Source organism: Mytilus californianus, unplaced genomic scaffold, assembly GCF_021869535.1.
Source record: "Mytilus californianus isolate M0D057914Y unplaced genomic scaffold, xbMytCali1.0.p SCAF_7, whole genome shotgun sequence".
NCBI lineage: Eukaryota > Metazoa > Mollusca > Bivalvia > Mytilida > Mytilidae > Mytilus > Mytilus californianus.
Window position 1 is genome coordinate 62549297 of NW_026262723.1, and position 18659 is coordinate 62567955.

The following is an 18659-nucleotide window of genomic DNA, read 5'->3' on the forward strand; positions in this document are numbered from 1 at the left end:
TTTTAAAATAATATCGTTGACTAAGAATTATAACTTTTGTACTGTTTTTGAGCAGACATAAAATTTTGTCTAATTGGCAAGCGTACCACATCTCCTTCATCTTCGCTAGCCAAGGGCTACGATCCAGTCCCCAGAGCCAAGGGTTACGATCCAGTCCCCTTGGCTAGCGAAGATGCAGTTCCTTAGATAGGCAGATATATGCAAACTCAAAGTGGACTGCCAGCATATACCCTCATAACAAGAAATATTTCTGCAGTGTCACATATTCCTCTAGATGCAAGAGACATAAATAGATGTCTTTTCGTATTATTGCGTTTTTATGTTGATGTCTTATTGACATATACCACAAATATATCTTTAATGATGAAACCTAGTGTTGTCTCCAATACAAATCCTAATTGACTGTATGTACAATCTTATTGGTTGAAATTTCATTTTAAGGTGGTACCCAACACCTTGACTAATATTAATTTGGCTCGTTTAATTTTCATAAAATTTTGACAAAATGTTTACTTTGACCCTTTGACAAAAATATAAAAATTTCAAATAATTTGAACCAATCACTTTATCAGAAAAATTTCACTGGTTATATAGCAGTTGGACAAACACTAATTTTGATCATTGAGAAGTTTAATATTTCCTTAACAATACAACGTGATTAAAACGTTTAGTTGATTTTTACAGAGTTATCTCCCTGTAGTGTTGGGTACCACCTTAAACAAGCATGTTTAACACCTTTCCTTGAAATATAAACAGTCCTCGTGCTTTAGTTAAGGGCGCTGTTGTTCTACCTTTTATGTCAGAACTGTACCTCTGTATGTATTTATCCAGTATGTTGAATAAACATTGTCACAAACAATGCAAGTAAAGTCTTCAAGGAGCCTGTATTGATCATATGGCTTCTATGCACAACTCTTAATCAATAAGATAAAAACGTTTCTCAGCAACAATCAGGGAAAAAGGGGAGGGTATCACAATACTACAAGAGAACTACCAAAAAAAGAGCATCATTGATTCATTGCAGAATTAAAGTCCAACTCACAGACTGTTGGTATACTACCTTGTCCGTCTGTTCAGTTTGTCAGTTCATAACTTTCCTTACAAATTACTAGGCTTTTGTATAATAACATTACCTGTACGGTGCACAAAACTTACTGCACTATACAGTCATATGATTTAGTGTTCAGATGCATATCCTGAAAAATCTGACCATGTGCGATAATTGAAGGTCAGACATCAGTCATTAAAGTGATTATATTTAGTTTACAATTCATAACTTAGGTTTTTCTCTTGACTTCAGTTTTGATATACATGTACTTAGTATTTCATTCTGTCATTCCGTCATTCCGCAACAAACAGTTATACAGACTTTTTTTCTAAACGTCTTCACATATTGAGCTGATGTTTAGTATGTGAGCCTCTACTAGGATGAGTTACAGATTGGGTTTACGTTTGTTTCAGCTCCACTGATTTTTTTGCCGAAATTACAGGCTTTTAATTTTTGAAAATTTCATGAAAATAACAGTTATAAAGACTTTTTTTTTTTAACGCCTTCATATGTTGAGCTGAGTTTTAGTATGAGTCTACTATGATTAGTTACAGATCTAGTTTACGTTTGGTTCCGCTTTGCTGATTTGTGCCGACATTACGGGCTTTGGACTTTGAAAATTTCGTGAAAAAAACAGTTATACAGACTTTCATTCTCAAATTTCCATTCCTAAAAATGGCTTCAAGTTTTTTTGCCGATCGAGGCCATTTGTGTTCTAGTTTTACCTATTATCATATACCTTGGTGAATCAATGTGTTTAGGGGAATATACCATTTTTAACTAAAGGGTTGAGCAAAAGAAAAACCAAATTGGGAAAATATAAAGTATGCCAAAAAGAAATGGTTTTAATATTTCTAACTTAACATTTAGTATTTGGAATGTTGGAGGATTAATATCCAAATCATATAACAAGCTTCATGATAAAGAATTTATCAGACAAATTGAAAATAATGATATTGTTTTGTTAACTGAAACACATCTTGGATATGACACTATTGTAGATATACAAGGATTTAAATATTTTTCAGTATGTAGAACAAAATCATCTAATTTTAGATTTTATGGAGGGCTTGGAATACTTATTAAAAATAATATTCGCCAAGGAGTAAAAATTCTAGAAAATACAAGTAAAGATTATCAATGGCTTAAATTAGACAGACAATTTTTTAGCTTGACAAATGATATTTTTCTTTGTTTAGCATATATAACACCAAACAACTTAATTAATCAGATGCTGATTTATTAGATATCATAGAAAGAGATATTACTAACAATTATAAAAATAAAGGTGTTATTATACTGTGTGGTGATTTAAATGCCCGGTCAAGTTCAGAGCCAGATTTTTTACAAAATGATGTATATAATTGTCATATTCTGTATATGAAAATTATGATTACGATAATTTACAAGAATTGAGGTTTAGTTATGATAATAAACTTGACATAACAGGCAAACAACTTTTAGATATGTGTATTTCAACTAATATGAGAATATTAAATGGAAGAGTAAAAGGTGATTTATATGGCAAATATACCTGCCATAAATCTTTTGTATCAAGTGTAGTTGATAATGTTATTGTCTCAGAAGAAATTTTACCAGAAATACTATATTTTAAAGTTTTTAAAGTTTTTCAATTAAACATTTTTATGGTACAGAAAAATATCTGGAATTAAAAGAATTTAAAGATAGACAAGCACTATGCAAGATCAGAATAAGTGCACACTCCCTAAAAATAGAGACGGATAGATATGCAAAAAACTATATAGATAAATCACAAAGATTGTGTAAAAATTTGTAAGGGTTCCGCGGAACCCAGTGTCTCGCCTACTTTTTCTGTTAATCGCAGGCTCAACAAAAATGAGGAAGTAAATCAATAAAAATGTTCCTCTTGATACTATCTTTTGATTGTAAGAAGCTTCTGTCCAAGTTTGGTAAAAATCCAGGATAGTTTATGAATCTAATAAATGTTTAAAAAATTTAACTGCAGACTGAATGTAATGTTAACTGGAAGAAAACAAAATTTCCTTCTAGATACTAGCATTTGATCATAAACAAGCTTCTGTCCAAGTTTGGTACAAATCCAAAATAGTATAAGAAAGTTATTAAAATTTTAAAAACTTTAACCACAGAGTGAATGTGTTGTTTCCTGGCAGAAAATCTAAGTCCATTTAAAAATAAAATAAGGAAAAAAATGGATTTATCTTTTTACAAAATTTACTTCTGAATACTATCTTATGATCATAAACAAGCTTCTGTCCAAGTTTGGTACAAACCCAGGATAGTTTAAGAAAGTTATTAAAATTTTAAAAACTTTAACCACAGAGTGAATGTAATATTTCCCGGCAGAAAAACTAAGTCCATTTATAAGTAAAATATGGAAAAAATGGAATTTTATTTTTACAAAATTTACTTCTGGATACTATCTTATGATCATAAACAAGCTTCTGTCCAAGTTTGGTAGAAATCCAGGTTGTTTAAGAAAGTTATTAAAATTTCAAAAACTTTAACCACAGAGTGAATATTTGTGGACGACGCCGACGACGCCGACTTTTTCGACTAAAGTTGAAGGCTCGACAAAAATAGCACATTGGATAAAGTTGAAGATGAAAAAAATTTTATATGTCAATGTCCCCTTCATAATCTCTTGAGAAGAGTTATATGATAAAATTTGGACAAGTTGTAAAAATTTCAAAATGTTAAATACAAGTGTCAAGCTTAATTGGCTTTTTATTCAAGAAAACCTAGAGGTATTGAAAATTATTGCAATTTATATTAATCAATGTAGTACAGATATGTTTATATGTAACCCATTAAGAATATTTGCCTGTTATATATACCTGTAATGATTTTTTACTTATATGCTTATGGCTCTAGTCTGGCTGTGGTTTAAGATCTTAGAATTGAGATGATCACATTCAAATTTATTGTGTCAAATAACAAAATCATTGTAATAAATTACTTTGCTCTTCATGGGCCCTTTAATTTGAATAAAAAAAAATATCTTAATATCTTATAGAGAGCAGCAGTTTTAGGATACTAAGTTTACTACAATCATATATCTTGGTGTTACGATGCAACTAGGAGGGTAAAGGGCAACTCTTAAGAAAGTATGTCCCTCTAATCAACAATCCTATGACTAGATAAAAAGTTCATTTAGGGAATACAAAGTATGAATCTTATATGAACAAGGTAATTTCTTCTCTAGTAATCCCAGTAAATTAGAGACAGTTATAATATAATGGGAATAAGTCAAAATTTCAATGGAAATAACTCTTCTGGTATGCTGGATAACATAACAAAAAAATTTCTTTCACAACTGACATTGTCTGCCACTTTTGGTCAAGTTTTTTTCTTTTAAGAAGAAGCTAGACTGATAAATATTGCATTATTGTATGGAATGGCTGTGTCAACCTTATTTATGTTTATTTATGGTAGACACAACAAAGGCAGGCTAAGGCAAATGAATAACCCATGTAAATATACTTCTTTACATATTTTTTTATTTTATTACCATAAGCAGTATAATATAAAACAAGTAAGAAAATAAAATGTTGCATTTATAATATATTGATTAAAAAGGTCAATTAGTTGTGAGAAATACATGATAAACTATGACCATATGCTGTCCACTATTTTGATCCATAATTACTGCTATATAAAATCACCCAAACTTTCTCCAATGTTATTTACTGATCTCTCTAACAAAGCAAAGTTAGTAAAACTTTTTGATCTAAATACTGATGCGTTGAATGTCGTACTGTTGGAAAGACTTTGGGTACGTGAAATTTTATGCAATGCGGAGTCCAGATATACTCTTCTCTAGAGACTGAAATGGAAACAAGTATAAATCATGTTATTAAGATACAATAAACCTGTCTAATCAAACTCTGCTTAAACTACAAACCTGTGAAAATTCTGTTGTATCAAGAAATCAAGTTATCAAATCAGTGGTAAATAATTAAGTCAAGGATTTCATTACCACAAATTAAACAAAACCTTAACCAAATTCTTTCATAGATACAAAGATTTGGTTATGAAGTTTGGCTGTACCTGTAGAGTTCTTATAAAAAATAGGATATCACATCTTAATTTTTATGGTGATGTTGTTTATAAAGCCCTTAAATTTAGATAAGATCCATGCAAACTAATTGATACTTTGAATAAACTTATTCTTAAAGGTTATCAAATTTTTTTCAAAATTGTGTTTATTTTGAGTCATAATAATTACTTTCCATTAAACAGTCAATACTACTAATCTTTTCACTGCTAGGACCTCTGTCATGGAACTTTTCCCATAAAAAGAGTAATGTTCATCATTAATCATAGATTTTTTTTTTTCAAAATAGAAATTTCATGTATATCTTCTTTTTGAAAACATGGAAAAGAATAAGTGTTTTAGTGTAGTTGACTTTAGAGAATGTGAAATATACACACGTAAAAGGTGATGTGGGACATAAGTTAGAGAGACAGCATGTTTTATAAGTTATATCTAAGATTATATATCTATCCTATTTCTTATTTCACATGTTTAAAGAGTATTATATAACATGAAATATTAATTTAAATGTCATTTCCAGCCATAAATTCTTTTTTTATCAAGTGTTTTAGTTTTTAATCTTTTTTCTTACAAACTTTTCACTGGCATATTTAAAAAAGAGACTAAGTACTTCAAAGTATGACATGTGAATTAAAACAAACTAAAATTGGATGATGTTTGGTAATATATTACACACTTAAAACTAATTCATCAAGATAAAATTGCTTTGTCACTAGTTAAGAGATTAAATAATTGATTATTTGTGAATGATAAATTCTTTCCACTTTAAACGTTGGCTTTGTTTCAATACATCAATGTCGATTTTACATAGCAGTTAATCTACTGATTGGTCAGATATGCACTTCCTGCTTGTTTAATAAATTGGCAAACTGTAAAAAGGGAGATAACTCAATCATCCTGGTTCAAAGGTTATTGTGCTATCATAAGAAAGAACAGGAAATTAATAATAATATTATTCTTTGTTTCCTTTTTTAAAAGATTAATTTAAGTTTGTGTAGTATACTTTTAATGTGGTACAAAAATGATTTTACTATTAGAACAGTTCTTATTTGGTACCTCATAAAAATAAAATAATACAATGTAAAGTTTCGGATATTATAGACCTATAATAGGTTACCTATAATTGCTTAAGTCCACTTCATTTAAAGTTTGGTGAATAGTTGACTCAGTGGTAATCATACCACATCTCTTTTTTTAAAACTATTTATGTTTTAAGGTATTTAGCTGAATTTTGTCTCTGAATAACCTTATGACATCATGCATCAATTGCTTTTTAATATGACGTCAAATAATCTAAATTGTGATGCAATATTTTGTGGTAACTTGCATTGTTTTTAGTAACGGCTGACAAATTTGCATATAAGCGTAAAAGCACTTGCGGTTTCATTAAAATTGACATTCTATGCACTAATGCATTGTCATTTTGAAATGTAGTAAGGAAAATCATGATTAGCTTCCTGCTTAATGTACTAAACTGTTTTCATCCAAGATGTTACCTTGAAGTCCCAGATAATGACTTGTCCGTCAACTCCAGAGGTAGAAAATTTGGTGCAGTCAGCTTTAGTTCCTGTATGAATAGTTACTTGTCTGCAAATCAATAAAAATTATATTAAATTTTGAAGATATTGCTTCCGTTCACAGTTATAAGTACATTTTATCTCCCTATAAGGATAACATTGTACCAGGACACGTCATCTTTTAAGGAAGTATGTCATTATGAAAATTTATAATGGTATCAAGTTCCCCTAGGCAACTAACTATAAATTACTTTTCCTAATACAAATATTTTTTTGCACAGATTAACTCTACTAAAATTATCTTATTTTTTTTCAACAAAACAGAACAATTTCCTCCTCCAAGGTGTTCTGATTCCCCAGGTTTTGGAGGATAGTAGGTCCTCTACAATGTCTACCTTAAACATGACAAACAATATGCAATTTTTTTTTCATATATTGGTCCAACATTAACATAAATCGGTAAGATATAAAAAAACAAACTATGATGTAACCTATAACTATGACTGATTGGTTGATTGTTGCTTACTTAATATAAAGTGTAACTATAATTATCAAATATGGCAAATTCATAATCAAAGCTTACGCTTATTACATTAACCATTGACAATAAATCTATCAGAAAATATCTTAAGATCTTTCTTTTTTTATGTAGCAATTCAGTATTGGATTTGGATTTGTATACTTACGTAATGGTATTCTGATGCAGGGTCCTGACATCTGTGGAAGTTTCTTTGGCGGAGGCTTTCTTATCCAAGTTTTTGAACCGATTCATAGCACTGAAAAAAATTAATACTACATTACAAAAGGGAATAAATGGATGGATGGAATGATAGACAGATACAAAAAAGATAGATGTACAGGACATGAAATATTTCTCATGACATATATGTGTGGGAGTGATAATTATCATGATGTGTGATTGAATCTCTGAAATGGTAAGAGATTACTAATGGCTCTGTTTTCCCATTAACTGTGAAGACAATAACAATAAACCCATCACCATTCAAATACTGTAAAAGCAGAAATTTTTATTGGTGTTATATTTTCTTTTATTTTGAGGATAGATATTAACCATGAAGTTAAACTCCCAAAGACATTTTAACCTTGAAAAATATTCCTTTGACATACTAGAAACCACAAAAATGAGTCCACATGAAATAAAATTAACAGACAAAACCACTTTTTTAACACCATGAAAAAATAATGTTTCTACAGTAATTGAAAAAAGCTGAAAACTAATATACCTTATTGTTCCCTCTTCTTTCTCTTTTGGAATGTCAAGGTCAGAAATGAAGGTCACATTACCCCCATTATCCTGGGTGAACAGCTTTGGACAGCAGTCATAACCCTTAAATATTTAAATGTAAAATAAATAAGTACAATGTACAACAATCATTACATGAATAAAAATAACTTTTTATATAAAATACAGTAAAATCTTCAATTCCTAGAACACCATGGATCTTTTTGTCTCCATTTAGTGAATTTTATTATACAGAAACCTCAGTAAGTAAAACACTTCTATTCTATAACTTCAAAAATTACATTTTATCAAGGGCACTGCCGAAATGAAAAAAAACTTGTAATTCCATGGAATAGATTTTTAGAAAACTAAAAAATTCTTGATAGTCATTTGAGTTTTTTTCAGAATTGAACTTAAACTGTATTTTATTTTAATTAGATACAAAGTTCTTTAAAGCAATCTAATATTCTTGTCACAGATTTGTGTTTATTTTTATTTTTCACAAGCCAGAGATTTCAGATAATAATTTTATGATAATCTATAAAAAACGGTAGTAATCAACAATGATGAATTACAACATTTAATTTTTTTTTCTAAACTATCAATATTTAATGAATAAATATAGGAAGATGTGGTATGAGTGCCAATGAGACAACTCTCCATCCAAGTTACAATTTATAAAAGTAAATCATTATAGGTCAAGGTACGGCGTTCAACACGGAGCATTGGCTCACACCAAACAGCAAGCTATAAAGGGCCCAAAAAATCACTAGTGTAAAACCATTCAAACGGAAAAACCAACGGTCTAATCTATATAAAAACGAGAAATGAGAAACACGTATGAACTACATAAACAGACGACAACTACTGTAATCAGATTCCTGACTTAGGACAGGTGCAAACATTTGCAGCGGGATTAAACGTTTTAATGGTACCAAACCTTCTCCCTTTTCTGAAACAATAGTATAACATCACAACATAGAAAAACACACTATAAAATATCAATTTGAAGGCTTAACTTAATCAAATTTTAAATACTACGCCTTAGTTTATCTTACATCACTTTATCAAAATGTAGAAAATACAGTACACAGAGGCAATTTCCCTTTTACAGTACTACAAACACTTACCGCTGCTACCATGCTGTTTTCTGTAACCCAAGATATCCCAACGAAAGGTAAAAAGTTCCCTTTCACAACAGATAATCTGCAAAAGAAGTCAACAACAATAATAATCAATAGAAAAATTAATAACAGAATTTAAACATATATTAAAATTCTACTTATTATGGCTATTAAACAAGATATAAATTTCGGTTAGAGGTTTTGGTATTTAATAAGAGCTTCTTCCTTTCTGTCCTTAAAATGTAAAGAAAAATGCCTTAGTGCTATTTTCTAAAGTGTGTATATTGCATATTTTTTTTGTATATTTTAACTCTTAGTACTTATATACTGTAGCAAAATACCAACAATCATCCACAACCAGGGTTTTTAAATAACATTACTCTTATGATGGAAATATACAAATGGCTGCATAAAATGGTCATACAAATATCATGTTAAAACACACATTAAAATACTTGTTATGAGAGATACCAGTTAAAACACTCTATATGGTTCTCTTCAGAAGGTGTCATGATGCTGACCGTCATGTGAAAACTTTCTTTTATTTACAGAGAACTGCCTTTATATTTTCCTTTATAATAGGATTTAGAACAATGGTACACTATGAAGCATTGGGTGATATTTTCTTTACAGTCTGTAAATTTATAAAGGGCAATATGATATCAGACCTTTTTTTTAAAGTTATTCTGCTAGCTGTAATGAGATTTTTTTATTGAACTTATGGGTTATTTAACTTCAGAAAGTGAAATCTGTCTGTTATCTCTTTTAAGGTTGCAGATCTTTGATAGCTACAATTTATTTACAAGGTTTTATAGACTGGTCAATTTGGAGCATGAAATATTGCATAGATTACTGTCTATTGTTGAAGACTACTGTGTAGTCCAATCTAGATATCTTTGGTTATTTGTGTTGTTTGGTTGCTGTCTTTTTGACGTACACCCCATGAAAAGATGGACCTGTTACATGTACTATTGAATTGGTTCATTTTTTTCAACCTACTTGTTTCCATTGGCAGAATCTGCTACAGAAACACTGGAATCATGTCCAACCCAAGCCAACTTATCTCCACTGGGCGAGAAGCTTACACTGTGTACCCAGCCACCTGTAATACACAAACATGATAAAATGAGTTATATCCTATTTAAGTCACCTGTAATACACAAACATGGTAAACTAACTTTAGTCATATCATATTCAAGCCACCTGTTATACATACACATGGTAAAATCATGGGAGTCATATCATATTCAAGCCAAAGACGAAAAATGTGTTTGATAAATCAACAAAAATGCATGAGAAATACTGTATATGGACACTATGTTGGGCAGGAGTTTACAACTAGCGATTTATATTTTTTCTTTTCTTTTCTTTTTCTCAATTCTCTATCCTTTTCCTTGTTAATTGCGTTAGGCTTTTTTTTTCTTTCTTTTTCTTCTCTGACTGTGCAAATGCCTCATTTTACTATTACCTTTAATATATATCGACTGAACTGTGCATGCTCTGTATAATTGTTATTGTAATATTATGTAAAGGAGAAGACTTCACAAGTTGGTTAAACTTGTGTCCAATCCTTTTTGTATCTAGGAGCAAATAAAATCGTTATAAACTAACAACTAGCGATGAGGAACATCCAAAAATGTAAAAATACTGTACTGTATAAAACACAGGAACCTTATCATTAACAGATCAAAGCATCTTCTCTTTGGAGTGAAAATTTGTTGTGTGCCACTTGTTATACAAAAAAAAAGCCTGTATTTGTATTACACAGACTTGTAAATATCAGTCTCACTTTAAATGACACAATCTTCATTTTGATATATCCTCATAGTTTTATGAATATTTCTAAGTCTGAAATACAATGTTATATTTATCATCCTTTTGAAGAGAAAATAATTGACAAATGCCTTACCTCCACCATTAGAAAACTCTGCCATCAAAGCCTGAAATGGCATCTTTGTTCCCCAGGGAGTAGCAGCAGGTTTTCCTTCAACTTCCTTTACATAGGCAGAAAATACTCTGAAAGACAAAAAAAATATTAATCATATTACAGGAAAAACTGCACTGTAGAAGTAACTTACCATCTCAGATTTCAGTCTATAATATATCATTGATCAGTTTTTAATGTCTATAAAGCATTCAAATGGAGCCATATTTTTTTTACATTATCTTTGATATAAGAAATTTACTTTCACATTATATCTAAATGCAGCATCTTGGAAAAAGAGAGATATTTTTTTTAGCAAAATTTATTCATTGATTATTATATATTCAAACAACATAAATTTACACATTTTAAATTTGCAGTAGGTCTTTGTACAATTCATACAGTTACTGATCTCTTATTGCTGCAAGACCTATCACCTGATTCCTTTATAAGTTTCAGATTCATGTATAAGCCACCCAAAAATAGAACTATTCACTCTGCCCAACTAATTTTTAGTTGCTATTTTTAGACACTGTTTGTATACTTGCAGTAAATATTTAAAAAAAATCACAAATTATATTTAAGTAAAAAAATAACTGACATTATATATTGTACATATAAATAATTAATAGAAATATGCAATAATGAAATATTCTCGTACAATATAAGAATTATGTTGTTTTATCAAAAATTTATATCAAAATAAAAGTAAGTGATGCATCCCATTTTTAGCAAGAAGCACTTCCACACTTAATGTAAAATGTAATTTACCAAATGATTTCCTTAAAAAATAATTTTTTAAAATATAAATTTTTAAAATCTTTTTTAATAATTTACTTCAACTAAACCATGCATACTTTTGACATTGTAAACAACCTCCAGAAACATTAAGAAATCTAAATTTTACATTAAGAAGTCTACAAAAATTTCAGTATTAATACTGACCTTGCTTTAAAGTCTGATGATCCAGCTGCTAGTAGATAATTATTAGGATGCCAATCCAAACTGTAAAGAAAAGCATAATGAAATCTTTAAATGAATAAGCTCCATTATTTTCCTACAAAAGTTCTTTATATTCCTACATATTTTTCAGAAAAAACAATTTCCTTAATCAACGGGATCAACTCAGATAACACTCTGCTAGTATCGAATAAGCTTGCCACAACTGTTCTTATTTATTCAAACAGTGATATAGTTATTGTCTGTTTATTAGATTTTATTCTTTTGAAAAAAATACTTTTGATGAAGTTTGTTATTGTTTAATTTTCAGCTAGTCTGATGATTCATTTCAACAGCCTGTCTGACATCTTAATAAATTATGGCAACTCAGACACTAGAAGCTGATAGTCCTGAGCACTTGACTATCAATTTTTTTTCAGGAATTTTCAATATCTATATATTTACTTAGCTTTCATCTCGGAAAACTGATTTGACGAGTTGTCATTTATCTATTTTTATAATTTCAAACTAAGTATTTACCAAGTAATAGTAGATCTGATTGGTTTCTTGATATGCTTGCTGACCCACCAATTGTTCTCCTCATCAAAATAGCATACAGATATTACTCTTGCACTGCTTCCTACGGCAAACTTATTCTCTGGAAAACAGCAGTCATAATTGATAAATAAATTCATTTGCCAATACTTCATTATACAACTGAACTCATGCCTGGCTACAAACAAAAATTTAATTAAAGAACCTTAGTGAACACACTCATATACCCAACGCCCCCACATTGTCACTGGGCAAACAGAATCTCATTAGATTCCTAAGTTCATAGACTCCTAACTCCTACAAAAGTCAACTGATAAATATTTCTGGGTGATATGCACATAAACATATTATGTCCTTATTATCTACAAAATTTCATGAAATTCTGTTGTGTGTATTCAGAGGAGTTGCGATGACAAACTGTTGCAGTAGTATACATAGGCCAAATTCTATGTTCAAAGGGGATAACTAATAGAAAAAAAATTGAATCATAATTTCCTGTCGATTTGCACATCTACATAGCATGTCCTTATTATCTACAAAGTTTCATGAAATTCTGTTGTGTAGTTTCAGAGGAGTTGCTATGACAAACTGTTGCAGTAGTATATTGAGGCCAATAAGTGCAAAGGGGCATAACTCCTAGAAAAAAATTGACTCATAATTTCCGGTCAATATGCACATCTACTTAGTATGTCCTTATTATCTTTAAAGTTTCATGAAATTCTGTTGTGTGGTTTCAGAGGAGTTGCGATGACAAGAACAGGACTGATGGACAGGCAGACAGATGGACGGGTCAAAAACATTATACCTGACGCAAAAATTGCGTGGGGTATAATAAATATATTTACTGATGTCTGACAGAGAAATAAATGTCTTGGTAACATCTTGGATGTTATTTGACAGATTTATGATACTTTTTGAGTTTGGAATTCAGGTGGCCAAAAAAGTGACCTTCTCATACCTTCTCCTTTACAATGTACATTGCTTAGGCCAAACAAAAAAAATGAAAAAATGCTTGTTTCCCTTCTCCATGAAAAAAATAAGGTAGGTAGGTAGAAAATTTGTTTTATTTTTATTTTTATTTAATTTTTTTTAACTGAGATACAGGTAAATTTCACAACAAGGGATATTCAAAACCAATATCAAATAACCTTTACTGAATATTTTAGGAGAGAAAAAAGCTAAAAACATCATCTTTATTTGGCAATTGTCTGATTCAATGATTGAAATTCAGCCCATATCTCCAAATGTGTTTCAATATTGCTAAGACACTTGCAAACAATTTCGGTTAAGTAATCATGATATCTATTTCATTATAAAAATATATTTCATACAGCTAACTGGTATAAACAGAATAAAAACAAAAAATTAACTTTATCATGGTAGCTCAACAAGACCTGTTAAAAATAAACATGTTAAAAAGTTAAATCAAATGTTCGAGATGTGCTTTATTCTGTACTTACTCAAGAATTCAGACAATTTTTCCACAAATGCACAAAAAAAATTAGGGTCTGAGTGAGGGTCTGAGACAGGGGCCTTCAGGAGGCAGAAAACAAACATATATTTTTTTTGGCCGTAATAGTATTAAAACCTACCTAGTGGTGACCAGCGTACTGTGGTAGCTGCTCTATTGATTCTTAGAATTACCAAAGAAGGTTTCCATTTTCCATCAACTACTTCCCATACATATGCATTTCTATCCTGTTAAAATAACCAAACAACAGTTTTTGTAAATATAAGCAAACTTTATAATGTGATATTTAATTTTGTAGCTATGTAAATATAAGCAAACTTTATAATGTGATATTTAATTTTGTAGCTATTGTTTGATTTTGAGCTTTTATTTTACATTTAAATAATAATAAAAAACAAATTGCAATACACAACTTAACTCTCAAGACTTTCCTCTAGTTGTGCCATATGATTTTCAAACGGTGGTGTTTATGTTTTTCCCTGAAGCAATTAGTTAGTGGGAAAATTTTGGATTATCTCCCTTATTTCATAACTTAACTTAATTTCAACTCCAAGGAAATTATTATTTAACTAATGCATTTTCAGATTTGAACTAATTCCACACCAGTCCAAAGATCTTTCAATTTTATTTAGTAGATTGGAATTTTTTTAACTCTAATTCACAGTGTAGACAACATACAAGTTTTAAATATAAAAAATATCAAGAAGTTGTGATTTGAAGTTAGTAACTGGCAATATCACATTATAACTCATAGATCAAATATATCAATTATTTCAAATATATCCTTGTACAATTATACTTACAGCCCCACAAGTGACGATTCTGTTACTTTTAGATGCCCACTCAATTCCTGTAACTTGCTGACCATGCTCTGTAAGACTGGCTGTTTCATCAAATTTGTTTCCACTTTTCTTGTAAATTCTAACTATTGAATCATTCTGAGATAGAGCAATTTCTGAAAAAATAAAATTATGTATATATTGAAGAGGATGTTTTATTTCCATTAAATAGGCTCACAAGGAGCATAATACAATACAAGACATTAATAACACAATAACAAACAAAAAAACCCAACAATAGTCTAGTATGCATACAAAGAAAAAGCAGTTTGAACATAAATGAACTACACACATATATAAATATATATATATAGTTTAACAGTTTTTTACCTCCATCTCAGGTACACCCCAACACGAAAAAGTTCCCTAAATAATTTGGCAATGAATTGGATATTTAACTTAACTGCAAAAGCCACCAAAGGACGGTGCTGCATGGCAAGGTGGGAGATAGACGCACATGGTATATATATGATATCTGGTTTATATCTATGAACATGAAAGATGTCAGTATAGATAGCATAAAGAACAAATAATCCTGAACAACTTTTTCACTTAACTTGCAGCTTATTCAGTCCACGAATTCACAAACAAAATCAAGTCAGATTCCTGAAGCAACAACCACCACAATTCTACAATAAATTTTTAATGTCTGCTGGTTCAAAATGTATGTCAAATACATCTAAATGATTGTCAGAATACAAGATCAGAATTAACAAAAAACAACAGCAAAATACATCTAAATCATTGGCAGAATACAAGATCAAAATTAACAAAAAACAACAGCCAAATGCATCTAAATCATTGGCAGAATACAAGATCAAAATTAACAAAAAAACAACAACAAAATACATCTAAATCATTGGCAGAATACAAGATCAAAATTAACAAAAAACAACAGCCTAATGCATCTAAATCATTGGCAGAATACAAGATCAAAATTAACAAAAAACAACAACAAAATACATCTAAATCATTGGCAGAATACAAGATCAAAATTAACAAAAAACAACAGCCAAATACATCTAAGAATAATTATTAAAATGAGATGAACTTTACTTTTACTAAATATTCTATCAATTTGAAAGTTGAGAATTTGTAATAAGCATTTAATGAAGTATTACTATTTATTATCTTTAAAAGTAAACTATTGGTAATTAATTGAAATAAATAAAGATCATAATATACACTATAAATAGCATTAAACCCTTACCAAAGATATTCTTAAACCATGTGATATATATATATATATGAGAGGAAAGACTTGATAATAGAGGTTTCAATGTTTCACTATATTTTTATCTTCTAACATTTTTCAGTATTTTTTGTTTATCTTGATTTTATTCCAATAGAAAAACAAAGGATATGGGCCGGGCCGGGGTATCCATTCATTACAAAAAATCAGCATTAACCCCCCCCCCCCCCCCCCCGTAAGGTAATTTAATGTACCTCAATCAAACATCCAATACAAATTGCAGATTAAGCATCTACCACATGAGTAGGATAAAAAATATAGGCATTTCACATTTTCCTTGTCCATTCTAAAGATGAATAAAAAGAAAATTCGGATATATATGTTCATAAGAAAGTAATCAATCAACACATAAAAACAGGGTTCTCCAAAAAGCACGTATATGAATATACCTGATCTAGAACTATTCCATGCATGACATGAAACTGCTGTTACACCAAAACTATGCTTTTCTGTCATTGTTTTGTTTTTACCAGACACACTGAAATATATAAACAGTTCATATCAAATAAATGGTGAAACTGTTTTTTATAATTTTATAATATATGCTTGTAATTGCTTTAGTGATAAACTACCAGTGTTTCTTTACAAAAAAAACCTGTTTAAAGGTAGTTGGATTCAAAATACTGAAGCATTGGAGGGAATTTATATGGTTAAATCGACATAAAGATTTTGATTTAAATTGTGAATATGGAATTTAACTACATGTATAAGAATGATAAAATCCTAATATTTATTTCAATGGCTTTAATATTTTAATGTACATTATTTTGTAATTACTATCTGTTACTGTTGCATAAGAAATTCTTATCTTTAGAGATCTCTTCATAGAAGAAGAAGATTTTATTCATGTATTCACAGGGTTATGGTACAGTATGATTACAATATGGTATTTGTTGACTTAATTTGCTAATTCAAACTAATTAGACTGAAAATATAATACAAATCAAGTTGTATTTTAAATAAAAAAATCTTTTGGGAAATTTTGTTTTTAAATCAAATTAAAATATGTGCATTTTGCCAAAGCCTTGTTAAACTGGTACTTGCAACTGTGGATGATTGTTGTTGAAAAATTTGCTTTCAATGGTGGGGATAGTTGTGTTCAGTGTATTCAACTGAAAGTTTCTGAATGGAACATTGCTTTTTTTTACCTGAACTAATGGATAGCTTAGTAAGGGTGTCATGACCAGAATACCTACATGAATGCATGATTACAATAGAAGAAACTATTTAGGAAGAAAATTAGTGTCTCTGTAGGATATATAAATATTTTTTTTATAAAGGGTAGGAAAATTTACAAAATGTCAACCTAGATCACATTAGGATTTTTCTGTAGACGGATATGGATAGTAAACTGCACAAACATGCTAATGTTGATAATCTATGCGAATCATGCTAATAGAGCTTTCATGTCGATCCGGCCCCAAGTCGATACGTTCCAAGTCGTTCTGTCCCAAGTTGATACGGTCCAAGTCGATCCTGCCCCATATTTAAAGTCGATCCTGCCCCATATTTAAAGTCGATCCAGCCCCAATATAAAAAATATTTATAAGGAATAAAAATAAAGATATATATGAATTCAGTGTAATTCATAAATATTTATGAATTTTGATATAATGATATAAAAGGTGGATGGTAAAAAAGTTGGCCTTTCACGAATCTTTGAATATTAAATTTTCATAAGATGAGACATTTATTTGAATATTTTTTTAAAATTTGTATTAAGATTTCACATTCAGAATATAATATTATTTTTATATAAAATATTTGAATTCAAATCAAATTAACACTTTAAATGAATACGGTTGATTATGCAGTATAAAACAATTATGTTGATTATAAAATTGAGAATGGAAATGGGGAATGTGTCAAAGAGACAACAACCCGACCATAGAGCAGACAACAGCCGAAGGCCACCAATGGGTCTTCAATGCAGCGAGAAACTCCCGTATGATATATATTACAAGTTTTCAAGACTTTTGGGTATGCATAATTATAATAAAAACATATATAACAGAATTTAGTACCATCGACATTAATCAGCAGTAAAAGAGGAGACGAAATGGGTTTTTTTCTTTTAATAATAATATCACAATTCGATGGTACAAAAAAAAAAACACACACACAGACATGACAGAGAAGACAGTGGTGAAAAGAAATAATAGTACATTTCTTTTTCCATTTGTGTCTTCATGTTATCTTAAAAAATCAGGGTTGAATATTATGCTAAATTACGCTGGATCAAAAACCCTTTATAGCAGTGATTATCAAACTCCTGTTTCTTACCAAGATGCTTCCGGGTGGGAGGGTTTACCATGTTTACAAAAACAAATTAAGATTCTTTCGAAACATGATTATTATTTATGCATATGTAAGCAATATATATCTTTCCTTTTTTTACCTGAAATAGATAGAGAAATTCCGTGGACTCTGATCAGTCGACACGAAAAGTTAGAGATGAAGTTCTTCTTGACACTTGTCGACTTGTTTCCTCGCTGACTAACCGGTACTTGTTTGATGTTCAACTACAATATTAATCTTGTAATAAAATTAGAATTTTAGTAATTAAAAATATTGACGATTCTGTCCACTTAAATTCAATATTTATATTTTATTGAACTTTTTTTAATTTTTTTACCACACATGTTGTAGTACTTTTTTTTGCACATTGTATATCTTCAGAAAATAATACT

At 29.8% G+C, this 18659-nt stretch overlaps 1 protein-coding gene across 1 annotated transcript; it reads right to left on the bottom strand.

The window, feature by feature from the left end:
* Positions 1-4526: 4526 nt before the first annotated feature.
* LOC127707879 (actin-related protein 2/3 complex subunit 1A-B-like) lies at positions 4527-18501 on the bottom strand. Its single transcript, XM_052212631.1, has 13 exons — positions 18368-18501; positions 16359-16447; positions 14682-14833; positions 14000-14105; positions 12393-12510; positions 11859-11918; positions 10899-11005; positions 9989-10091; positions 8996-9071; positions 7867-7970; positions 7309-7398; positions 6602-6692; positions 4527-4874 (listed from the first exon to the last, which is right to left on the bottom strand). The coding sequence occupies exons 2-13, from the start codon at positions 16423-16425 to the stop codon at positions 4836-4838; spliced, it is 1113 nt and encodes a 370-aa protein (XP_052068591.1). The 5' UTR covers positions 16426-16447; positions 18368-18501; the 3' UTR covers positions 4527-4835.
* Between the last annotated feature and the right edge of the window lie 158 nt (positions 18502-18659).

Coding starts and splice junctions, on each gene's coding strand:
- LOC127707879 (XM_052212631.1), bottom strand. CDS start 16,425: ATGACAGAAAAGCATAGTTTTGGTGTAACAGCAGTTTCATGTCATGCA. Junction 11,006..11,858: donor TCATCAGACTTTAAAGCAAG/GTCAGTATTAAT, acceptor TTTGTCTTTCAG/AGTATTTTCTGCCTATGTAA. Junction 6,693..7,308: donor CTGCATCAGAATACCATTAC/GTAAGTATACAA, acceptor ATTGATTTGCAG/ACAAGTAACTATTCATACAG.